This window comes from Oxyura jamaicensis, chromosome 1 (assembly GCF_011077185.1).
Source record: "Oxyura jamaicensis isolate SHBP4307 breed ruddy duck chromosome 1, BPBGC_Ojam_1.0, whole genome shotgun sequence".
Taxonomy (NCBI): Eukaryota; Metazoa; Chordata; class Aves; order Anseriformes; family Anatidae; genus Oxyura; species Oxyura jamaicensis.
This window is the reverse complement of record NC_048893.1, coordinates 86416631-86428439: the sequence shown is the minus strand read 5'-3', so window position 1 is coordinate 86428439 and position 11809 is coordinate 86416631. Positions and strand designations below refer to the sequence as shown.

The following is an 11809-nucleotide window of genomic DNA, read 5'->3' as shown; positions in this document are numbered from 1 at the left end:
TCTTTTCAATGATTGTTGAATGTATCATTAAAATATAAAGGAACTTACAAACTCTTGCTTCTGTGTGTTCTTCCTAGACCATAAACTGCTTTTGAGTATTTTCACCAGAAGTGGAACTGGAAATTCTCTGTTCTGACTTCTAGAAGTAGTCATTAGGCATTAATAAGATTTTTCTGTTGCTGTTTTTTGTACAAAAGTGCAAAATGGTTTGTTTCTGTGTGTTGTTTTTTTTTGTTGTTGTTTTGGTTTGCTTTTTTTGGTCAATGTTCGTAATATTTTCAGGAGGGTTTTTAGTTCTTTTTTTATTTCCAAGAAAAAAAAAAAATCTTTTCACCAAGAAAGTAGGAAAATTGTCTGGGAACCCATTGGCAGCCTTCTTGAATGAAGTGCCCTGAGCTGTATCGCTGCTGCAATCACTGACTTGGCTGCCTCAGCTATGAAAGGGGAACGCTTGCTTTCTGAGTGGGTCCAGTTCCCCAAGCAGCCTGGGGAGGAATTATATTTCCCCAGTCCATGTTTTGACAGCTGGCTCAGGTGCATGCCCATCTTGTCAGCCTGTGCAAAAAGGCTTGGATGTGGGGACGGAAGAACTGCAAGAGCACAGCATGGATGTGCGCGCTTATGTGCGTGCATCAGCTGGTTAATGCAGGTGTTGGACAGAGAGGGTGAAATATGGATGAGTGTAATAGCCACAAATAATTTGCATCTGTCAGTACAGTGAGAATACAGAATGGGCCTTCCCACAGGAGCAGTGGGAGCACAATTCAGCCCAGCTACTGTTAATGTGGAATTTGGTCAGCTTATGAAAGGGGCCTCCATGACATGGTTGCCTGAAAAGTAGGGGACTCAGTGACCCAGGAGCTGCCTTCCACGTCTCCTAGGCTCAGGTCAGACTGACCCTCCGTTACCAAATCCCAATAACAGCAAAAGAGCAAATGGGGAAACAAAGCAGGACCTTTGACCCCTTGCTATCTCTATATTAGCTCTGCATAAATGCCGGTGTCTCAGATGAGCATCTACCTCAGCTTCGGCCTCAGAGAGAGAAAGCAAGACAGGTAAGAGCTGCACTGTCTGTTCTGGGTGGTATGGACTTTGGGACCGGTGTATCTAGGATATAGGGAAGTGAGTGGAGGGGGAAGAGGGTGCGAGTGCTTGAGCAACCTGGATTGAAGTTGAGTGATGGATGGCTCCGTAGGACGCTCATAGGAGTGTCGAGCCCATGGTAGGGGTTACGGGGTTTCAGTGTTGGAAGATGTATAACTTTTTCCCAGCTGCTCTCAACACAGGGGCTACAGACTTTAAAGTGGGTTAGATCCCCTCTTTATGCTCCTGGGAAGCAGATTTCTAACTTTTGTCTACAGAGGGAGAAATTTGCTCTAGGATTAAAAATCGAGGGAGGGTGGTAACTGAGGAACTGCTGCTAGCTGACAAATATCTAGTGAAGATGGAGTGCTAACTTTTTGAGGTAATCTGTGCATAGAAGAAGAACAAAATGGAAATCCTCTTACTATGGTATAAGAGGGAGCAGTGACTAGTGCCAATACCTGGAACGGGATTTAGCAAAGTATTCATAAGGAATAGGCTTGCAGCCTTTTTTGCCATTGCAGTTCTTAGCACTGCAATGTTTTATCCGTGTTGTTCTGACATGCAACCCTGTAATTCAGGCTGGAAATCAATTTTAACTTCTAAAAACCCTTTTAAATACAATGTGTTTGAAAATCTTGATAAGATGCAATGTCATCCTTTCAATGTACTAAGTACCAACCTTTTAAGAGTTCCTCTGCCTTTTTTAATAGACAAAAGGATATTGGATGAGACTGAAGTTTGTACTTACTCCCTTCTAAAAACGTGTTCTGCCTGGGTTGCTATCTGATTCACTAATCACAGCGTGGAAAAGACGAGAAACTGGTTGAGTTTTTTCTCAACTAGCTCAAGACAAAACACTCGGATCACTTGCTCATTCAGATCATTTTATATGAAGCACTGACTAGCACAAGATTCTTTAGAGCCATTTGCAAAAGATCGAGCCAAAATTCCCTTAATAGACTTTTTGCCGCTGTACCTGTGTGTAAAAGCAGTCTATTCTGACCACTGCCAGTTTTATCTGTTTGCTCAAATACTGAAACAAGGAATTTTAGTTCTCTAATAAATAAATACATAAATAAAAGTGACTTTAACTGTCACAGATTCCTTGGAACTCTGACAGCTATCATTCATCGTAGATATTTGTTGTTATATAAATAAAAGAATACTTATTTTTGTGCAATCTTTTCCTCATTCTTTCAAAAGAAACACACCGAACGATCTTTCCTGCTTTCTTTTTCATTTATTCATTAGGTCTGTTGCACAAATGTGGTGTTTAACAGACATGTTTTATTTCTCTGAAAACAAACAAAGCATTGTGTTGTGATTCCAGCAGGTCTCCTGGTGTACGGGGCTGAACTGGTGCCGCAAACCATGGTGCAATCCAGGGCATTGGTGATAGCTCTGATCCTGCTCCTTAGCACCACCGTTCCCGGTAAGTCTGAAAAGCTTTTGTGATGGGTTTTCACTTGCCTTAGAGAAGTCTGTCCCATCCACAAGGTAAAAACATTAATATATGGTGCTAGCCAGAGTGAAACCAGACAGTAGGAGCTTGGTGTACAAACCGTCCATACCTGGTGCAAATATTCTAGCACGTAAAGCCTATGACTCAGGTGCCCCAAAATTAGCAATGAGGTGCTACCGGATGCTGCTAGAGCAAATTCTGGGGGAGGCTTTGAACCTGAGAATTTCATGTCTCTTCCCATTGCGCGTGGGGGAAGACATCAGAAGGACTAGAGAAACCTCATGTTTTTTTGGCCTCCTCCTTCTCAGAAGTGCACTCAAAGTCCATCTTTGAGAGAGACCGTCGTGACTGGTTGGTCATCCCCGATGCAATTGCAGCTTACATCTACGAAACTGTGAACAAGATGTCCCCTAGAGTTGGTCAGTTCTTGGCGGACGCTGCCCAGACTCCAGTAGTTGTTGGGACCAGGTATGGAAAATCTGCACTAGCATTGCACTAGCCATGGGTGGAAAGGGAGAGGGAGGAGTGGGAGAAGGAACAGATTAATAAACTATCAGTAGAAGGAGACCCAAGGGGCAATGAATCAATAACATCAGACTGTGGTCTGATGTGACTATAATGAAAAGCAAGATTGATATGGCTGCATATCAGAGTGCAGTCTCTTCCCAGGGACGCACATTGAACACGATACTCACAGGGATAGCAAATACTGCTCTTTAGACATGGGTAGTGAGGGAGAGGCCACTGGCTGGTGGGGCACCAGTCCCCCTGGAAGGAGCTGGGTAGGTGGTGTGGTGCTGTCTGTGAGGGGCTGAGTACTGAAGGTGCCAGCAAACACTGGTGGCACTCAATTCACAGAACTGGCTCTAACATATTATTATACATATTCCTAACATATTCTAACATATACATATTTTAACATATACATATTCTAACATATTATTATACATATGTACATACATATATCATACATATTCCTCAAAGAAGGGGAAATAATTTACTCCTGAAAGGAAAAGCAAGATGACCCAAGAGATACAGTTTCATCTAAGTCATGGAAAATACAGACTGCCAATTCCTATCTTCTGAGGAAAGCCCCTCTAGGGGTGCTGAGGAGCTTTGCACTCTCAATGAAGAAGGCAGTGTGAAAGAAGAGTAGTCTGATAACTACTGCAGATGCAGACTACCCTCACTCACATACGTGTATATCTTACCACATATGCTGTTGTCTCCTGCAGGACCTTCCTCATCAGAGAAACGACCAAACTCAGTTTACTGGCTGAACAGCTGATGGAAAAAATAAAGAACCTGTGGTACACAAAAGTGCTAGGCTACTAGACAGAAGAAGACAAGTCAGTGTTTCCTGATGTGAGTTGGTAGCATCCTGCAGTGTCCTCTTCCCCCTGCCCCTTCTACGGACCAAGATCAGTCAATAACACAGAATCGATGCTCCTGTTAATGCCACTAGAGGGAACCCAGCGTCAAAGACCAAAGGATGGAAGAAACCTGCTGAAGTCTCCCCCGAAAAAGAAAAATAACAATAAAAAAATAAAGCTGCTGGGCATGGGGAAGGCAATGAGATTGCAGAGCTCTTCTGTAGCCAAATCTTGAAAATTAATTCCTCCTGAATGACTTGGCTATTGACCCTCTAATAAAAAAATTATTGTTGTTACACTTCCTTAGGTTTCCTAGTTGTATTGATTATTAAATCACATCCACCTTGGCACCCCATTGTGCTGAAAACAGAGCGAAGATTCACAGTAAGTCATTGCAGGCTGTGATAACAAACCCTGACAGTACAGGCACATTTAACTAAGCTCAGGCTCCTCTTGGTGGATGAGGGGACAGGACAGGATGGGATGACTACCTGAACATCTTTTGGGGTAGCCACAACATGGCAACCATAACCTCACATCAAGACAGACAATGAAGTCTTGAGTCCTACTGATTGTGCTCCTCAGTTAGGTAAGAAGCAAGCAGGTGCACCTGCATCAAGTGTCTGAAGATTTCAAATCACTTGGGAAAACAAGTGCCAGTAAATGAAACTGTGCATCAGTTTGAGTAGGACTTTGAAAGCACGATTCATCATCCAGGCAGTGAGGGAGCCTTTCCAAAGGAGAAAGGAGGGGAAAATCCCTCAGTAGTTTCAGGATGGAGGGTAATCAGTTTATGAGATGGGCACCTATGCCCAGAACTGTTTTTGAAGACCTAGAAGGTCCGTGCCAGCCTTGTGTAACTGTGCCTAATCTCAAATGCCCACATTAAGTAATGAAATCCACCCACTTGATCATCAAGTAAGCAGAAACAAGTAGGCGATGTCTGAAATCAAAGTGGGAAACTGCAGCAGAAGCTAAAACAAAACACAGCTAGTCACGAGACCTAGCAGTCACAGGCACATACGCAGGGCTACTGCTCAGAAGGGAGAGCATTTCTACGTCTGACAAAAGGGGATTTGCTTAAAACTGCAAAGCAACACTACTGTCCTTTAGGGCACATCTCTGGTTTCTACTCGCTGGGGTCAGAGTTAACGGGAGCGTCACTGCCCATACTGCGGTCCCTGCTGGCTCCTGGCTTGTCCTCCCTCTTAGAGCAGCCCAGCGCTTGCTGCTCCCTGACACTCTTTCTAGGTTATCTGGTAACCAGCAATGAGTAGAGGAAGCAGAAAAAGGGGGAAAGCCCACAGAGGAAGTGGGAGACATTGGTGTTCAGCTGTCATGGACGTATGGAAGAGAGCAAGGGGAGAAGTGAGGGGTGACAGGGAGGAGGGAGAAGCAACAGATGCTGAAGGAAGACAAATCAGCAACCTCAAGGCTATCCCTTCCCCTAGTTGAGCCTGACTGTAGAAATGAACTCAAATAGCTGACAAAAGGCTTTGTAACAGACAATGGCTATATTTCATCCTGTATCTCTGCTCCAACCTCCCACTAGCGCTGGTAGAAGAGCTGCCCTGTCTTACAAGCACAATTCCAGCCTTGGATTTTACCCTGCAGTCCACAATTTACAACAGTATTTGACCTTGTCAAGAGACCAGGCTTTGCCATTGTGAAGCTTCAGTACTTGTATTGCTTGGGCAGTATTATGAGGGGGGAAAGAAAGTCCTAGTTGAGCAGGAAGGCTTTCTTTGGTGCAGAGCACTGGATGCTGAAAATGTGCATATCCACTTTCTTTCTTATAGGTCAGAAACACTTATTGGCAGCAGTACCTGATTCTCCAAAGGTTCCTACTGTCCCACTCTCAACTTCCTCTTCCAAGGTGTCCGCTACGAGAGGAGTTTGCTTCAGCACAAACCCAAACGTGCTCTAGCTCTTGTCGTGTTGGAGCAATTTAGCAGGCTGCAAATTATACAGGACAATGGTCTTTTGGGGAAATGGGACTCCTATGTTTGGGGGGTTGTTCATGTTTTAGTTATTATTTGGATCAGCTGTTGACATAAATTTGTACTTTAGCAGTTGTCTTGAATAATAAATCTCTTTTCACATTTTCTGTGTGTCAGCAGGTACATGGTACCATGCACAGTTGGAGTGAAATCAGTCTGCGCAGAGCAGCAAGCTCTTTCACCTTTAGGTACTTCACCACTTTTGCAGACCTATTTTGCAGATTTCTTTATTGCTGCCAGTTTTGCTCAGACTAGTTCCGCTTCCCTGGTCACACATGAATGTGCCACATGCATATTTGAATTACATTAATGCATCAGTACTGAGAAAAAAGGCTTAGAAAATTGCAGTTTGTGCTGATAAGCATGTTGACCACATGAAAAAAAAAATAGAAACTTCAGTCCTTTCTGCTGCAGAAATAATTTCCTACCTGTTTATTTTGCGTGTCTGCTCAGTCTCTCTCTTTCTTCCCAAATGTAACCCTATCAGGCAAAGCTCTGTGGCTTAAATCCACTCCTGCATTCACCATCCTGCAACTTCTCAGGAGGGGGCTTGTTCTCAGTGCTTGGGCACTCCAGGTGTATTTCCTTCTTAAAAAAAAAGAAAGTCATGAGTCTTATGAAAGAGCGTGAATGCAGAGTTGTGAGTCCTGGAAACTGGTGCTTCAGACTTCTGTTTGTATGTGCCACTAAAAAAAAATAATGGTAGGGAAAAGTTTGGAAAGTAGAGGGGAATTTACCTTGTGTTTTGAGCTGGTTGTATTGCTTTGTCAAGGCAAACCGGTGTCACTTCTCTACTGAATTGTGGCATAGCTGGAGCAGAGCAGCACTTTCTGTGAATTCCATGCTAAAACTTAATGCAGTTTTGATATTTTGTTAAACACGCATATAACCTGTTCATTCCTCTGCAGTGTAACCTCCAGAAAATCCTAGCCAACCATGTTTGATATCTGATCAGTTTTAGTATATGGGCAAAACTGAATCAGCACGTAGATCTCTGATTCTCCCAAATCGCACAATCGCAGAGTTATCTGAGCATTTGTATCCTTTAAAAGAAGTAAACAGAAAACTTTCTGGTTGGCTAATCTGCTGCATAATCTACGAAGTAGGACAATCTACAAAATAAAAAACCTGCCACTGCCCCTTATGACCCTGACATTGCAGGCATCATCTTTTGGCAAGTTCTTTAAAAGCAGAAACTAGCAGATGAGATCTGACACTGCATTCAGGCTGGGACTAGGCAGAAAAAAAAGAAATTGAAAGCATTTTATCCCAACATGGATCCTGGGAAAAACTGATGGGACTGGTAGTGAAGGGGTCTTATATTTTGCTCTCAAATTATTTCACATCTGCTCTGTAGAAATGAACAGCTTAATCTGCCTGCAATTTCTTTATAAATAGAGACGGAAATCACTTCCCAAGTGATGCCTCTGAAAGTTCACTGAGTGCCCTGACATTCTTGGAGAGACTTTGTGAGGGAAGTGTTTACTTTGGTTGATATTCATGCTATAGAAACTTTCTTTGTGAGTAATCATCAATCACTTACCAGCTTTGGAAAGCTTGTGGTATAACTGGTTCAACTGAATCCATTGAGATGAAATCTTCAGAAATGTCCGTTTGCTGTCGTTTCTGAGATGGATGAATAACATCTCGTGTGTTCCTGATCTCTGCAAAAACGCCCTTTCTTGGTAAATATCTACCGTGCTGAGTGCTTTACACAGCTTTCTGTTGCTCAGCCTCTGATGGCACAGAACTGTTCGGTTTTTACGTATCCCAGCTCCCTTTACCTGCTGGACATGGAAAAATTACACCTTGCTGCCGACGAGCAAATGGCTTGCACCATGCCCTGCTGTGCCTGGGAGGGCTGACAAGCAGCACAAGTGCTTCAGGAGCAGAAAGCTGAAACAGAGAGCGGGTGGGAAGGGAGCTGAAGGGTGCTGCAGGCTGGGACATCCCTCAGGAGATCGGGACGGATGGGATCCCCATCCAACATGGCATAGTGCCTCTCTGGCGATGGGGCATCCCCAGCTTCCAGTGCTCTGAGTGAAGAATTTCTTCCTCACACGCCTTCTTGCAAGAAGAGGCGATGACAGCTGGAGGTGTGTGTGTGTGGGGGGGGGGGTAAAGGCACACAAAGCACGCCACGCAAAGCAAGTCACACACAAAGCCACGCAAAGCAAGTCGCACAAATAAAATTTATGCTTGCCTCTCTCCCTCAGAGACCCTTTGGCCACCCCTCTCCCCTCAGGGCACCCCGGGGGCTCGGCGGGCACGGTGTGGGGGCCGCCAGCCCTTGCGTGCCAGGCGCCGGCCGGGGGGCGGCGGAGATCACTCAGCGCCGCTCTCTCTTTCGGCCGCAGCCCTCTCTCCCCCGCCGCTGCGGCCGCCCCTGACTCAGAGCGGCACCGCCGCCAAGCGCCCTTCGCACGCGAGGCCGCCTCCCCCGGCCCCATGCCCGGCCTCAGCCCCGGCCCGGGCCCCGCTCCCGGCCCCGGTCCCGCCACACTCAGGCCCCGCCGCGGAGCGGGGCGGCGGCGGAGCGGCCCCGGCGCTCAGGTAGGGCTGGGGCGGATGGGGGGGGGAAGGGGGGGTGAGCACCCCTCTGCTCCGTGCTTGCTTCGAGGGGGGTGCGGGTATGGGGAGAGCGGGGTCAGAGCACGAGGAGGAGGAGGTGGAGGAAGGAGAGGTTCTGCCCCAATCACCCCCCTGCTTTATGGCCAGGCTGGGTGGGGAGGACCCCTTGGGTTGTTTCCACGCCGAAGTTGGGTTTTTCGGGTTGTGCTACGAGGCGTACCTGCTGCTGAGGCGGGGGCAGCTTTCGGTTGGGTGTGACGACCCCATGGGGTGAGGGGCCCCATAGTGCAGAGTCCCTCCATGTGTGCTTTGTTTTTTGGGGGGGGTGCGGGGCGAGGCGACTCCGCAAAAATAAACACTTTTAGAAGCATTTCCGTTTTCGCTATTCCAGACCTAAACACACGCAGCATGGGTGGCTGCAGGTGTGAGCTAACCGCCCTGTAGCCGTAGGTTGTTTTATTGGCAGGGACCCACAAGGATGCTCTGAAGGTAGCAGAGATAAAACTGGCTTCGTTAACGCGCCAGGAACACTGCGGTGTCTGAGTACAGGCCATAGCATTGGGTACCAGCCATGTCTCGCGGGAGGCCGTGTCTCTGCAAATGGCTTTGCAGAGAAGTTCCCTTCAGCCCTGAGTGGCACTGAATGTGCCAGCAGAATAAATATGTACAGGTGTAGCTGAGGTGTGAGTCAGTGAAGAGCACAGGTCTGCCCTTTGCACAGCCTCTTGCCTCCAGGTCCGCAGTAGCACCCCAGCTAACCTGCTTCACATACTGCTGTGGAGGCTGCTCAGGTCAGGGCCTGCAGAGGACACTGAAGAGAAAACATGCAACTCATCCTTTGCGAACTGCAAGATGGGCTTATTTTTGTCCTGGCTGCGATGCTCTCCCAAAGCTGCCCATGTCCCTGGCCTATACACAGGGTGCGGAGCAGCACGCCGGGACCCACAAAATGGCGTGCGTGGTGCCGCGAAGGCGGCGTCATCTGCAGGATCCATCTGTCTTCTGTTGTGGTCAGTAAAGCGCTGGGCTCTTGTTTTGCAAAGAAAACAGAAAAAGAAAAAAGAAAAGGTCTAGTCTCCTGAATAGTTAGAGGTCACACTCGTATTCTTGGCTTAATGCTGAAGGGAGGAGGTGACGTTAAGCTGCCTTTGTTGCTATTAGCTAATTCAGCATGTTTAGGTTTCCCGTGCTTCTAGCTTCTGAGCTGCTTTGCTCAGTGCAGAAGTGGGAAGGCTCTTGTGTTTCTCCTGTTGGGGTGTCAAAAACTGCTGGAGTTACATACCTGTACTGCTGTTTTAGCTATTTAAGCAACTCATTGAGTCTTTTAGCAGGTAGAAGCTTTCAGTGATTTTAGGTTTAAAAGGAACTTTTAGTATTCTAATAAAGTTGACTTGAAATTAGTTACATTTCATATATAATAACTGCTAGACAGCGCTGGTGGGAGAGAATGCTAGTTTTATTTTCAGTTATCCATCCTCCCAAATAACAGTTTGATACCTCGGAAAAACAAAGATCTATTGTGTAAAATCAATGCTCACACGACATTTAATACTAAAATATTTATTTATATTTAGATATTTAAATATTTAAAATATTTAGTTCTTCATCCAAAATAGTCCTGAAATGATTCCAGTCATTTCTCTAAAAAATGTGTCACATGAAAGTACATTTTCTTGTCTTGATCCTAGTGATGGGGCTGATGTGCTGCTGCTCAGAAGAGGCTAGCGCTGTAAATAGGGCAGAGAATACTAACTTTCATCTTCCGTGTCTGTAAAAGCTACCTTTGTCCGTGTAAACTCTGTTCTCCTCCTCAGCGACTTCTTACCAGTGGTTTGGTTTAAATTTTTTCCACTTGAATGGTGAGCTCCTTTTGCTTCATCACGCGTTATTGCAGAGGGTGCACTGGGCGACAGACGGAGGGAGGAAAAATCCCCGTCTGCATCGCGTCGCCTCAGCAGGTGTCTGTAGCTTTTGCCAGCCCACATGCAGTGCTGGAAATAGGCTGGAGGCAATTGCCTTCGCTCAACCTGGAGAAACATGCTTGTGGCAAAAGGCAAGATAGAAGAGTACCAGGCAGTGCTGCAGGTTTTTTGGGTTGGCAGGCAGTACAGGCACTGCTAACTCATGCCATGGCCAGACATGGAGTCTAAATCCTGAGTGTGAAGGGATTGGGTTGGAAGGGACCTTAAAGCTCATCCAGTCCCAACCCCCTGCCATGGGCAGGGACACCTCCCACCAGCCCAGGCTGCCCAAAGCCCCATCCAGCCTGGCCTTGAGCACCTCCAGGGATGGGGCACCCACAGCTTCTCTGGGCAGCCTGTGCCAGGGCCTCACTGCCCTCATAGGAAAGAATTTCTTCCTAATGTCTAAAACAAACCTGCCCTTCTTTATTTTAAAACTACCCTTTTTTGGTTTAAAAGTACTTCCCTGCTCTGCAAGCACTTGCTGCCACAGGGTGCGGATGTTTGTGGTGTTACTGCCATGACCAAGCAAGTGACAGAGCTGGCTGGCACAACCCAGTGAGCTGGCGCTTTGCTGGTGCTGATGGCTGGTTACGGCCTCACAGCCCATCAGCTTTCTTTTTAATTGGAGGTTTCTTTCCATTCCTGTTTGCAAAGAAAGCACACGTGGTTCGAGGGTAAACCAGCAAGTTCAAGAGCAATGAAAAGGACCTTCTAAACAGATCTGCATGGGATTTAATGATTTCCAGTGCACTGATTGAATTCTGAGGAGAAGTGAATTGCTACCATTATGTTTTTTGTCAGATATGTGTCATGAACGGTTGACGTGTATTTGCTGGTGATCTAGACAATTGCCTGAGGTCTCCTCCAGCTGTGCTGCACTGGTAATGACACTTGCGTTAAAACATGAGTCAGAAAACATGGTTGCTTTCTTAAAATAAAAGGAAGTCTGCGTGTCTTTGTCCCGTCTGCCAACAGGAGCCGTTCTCCATGACTGTAACCAGCAGCCATCGACAGCTCTTGGCAGACACCAACACTACAGCTTCTTACCGTGGCACCACATGTGTCTCGCACACCAAATAAACCCTACCCACCGTGGGGCAGGAGGCCCTGCTTTACTTTCTGGCCTCGAGAAAATGCAGGCACTGCCATTCAATGGCTGGATTGAGCACGAAACAAATTGACAGCTGCTTGCTGTTCTAGTTTAATTATAAGACTGAAAACGTATACTTTGGTCCTCGTTCACTCTGTGCAGTGTTTTGGAAATCCTGTTTTTATTGTAATCTTCCTTTTTCACTTCCTCCGGACCTTTTCACAAAACTTGATTTAGGGCATATGCTATCCTATCAGGTCTTA

General features: G+C 46.4%; 1 protein-coding gene and 1 long non-coding RNA gene across 3 annotated transcripts; one reads left to right on the top strand and one right to left on the bottom strand.

Moving 5' to 3' along the window:
- Positions 1 to 993: 993 nt before the first annotated feature.
- On the top strand, positions 994 to 4223 carry LOC118160295 (apovitellenin-1). Of its 2 annotated transcripts, none has more exons than XM_035314893.1 (4): positions 994 to 1055; positions 2417 to 2518; positions 2857 to 3016; positions 3784 to 4223. In XM_035314893.1, exons 2-4 carry the CDS (start codon positions 2458 to 2460, stop codon positions 3881 to 3883), a joined length of 321 nt encoding a protein of 106 aa, XP_035170784.1. In that variant the 5' UTR covers positions 994 to 1055; positions 2417 to 2457; the 3' UTR covers positions 3884 to 4223. The 2 variants fall into 2 exon arrangements, with proteins under 2 accessions (XP_035170784.1, XP_035170785.1); XM_035314894.1 differs by having other exon boundaries at positions 1008 to 1055; positions 2420 to 2518.
- A 2105-nt stretch (positions 4224 to 6328) lies between these two features.
- On the bottom strand, positions 6329 to 7746 carry LOC118178235. The gene is made up of 3 exons (XR_004756106.1): positions 7706 to 7746; positions 7465 to 7585; positions 6329 to 6771 (listed from the first exon to the last, which is right to left on the bottom strand). It is a non-coding gene; the product is annotated as an uncharacterized LOC118178235 (long non-coding RNA).
- Between the last annotated feature and the right edge of the window lie 4063 nt (positions 7747 to 11809).

Bases quoted from the DNA above. Each gene is read 5' to 3' on its own strand.
- LOC118160295 (XM_035314893.1), top strand. From the start codon at position 2,458: ATGGTGCAATCCAGGGCATTGGTGATAGCTCTGATCCTGCTCCTTAGC. The intron at 2,519-2,856 runs GTAAGTCTGAAA...CCTCCTTCTCAG, and splicing joins CCTTAGCACCACCGTTCCCG to AAGTGCACTCAAAGTCCATC. The intron at 3,017-3,783 runs GTATGGAAAATC...TGTCTCCTGCAG, and splicing joins CCAGTAGTTGTTGGGACCAG to GACCTTCCTCATCAGAGAAA.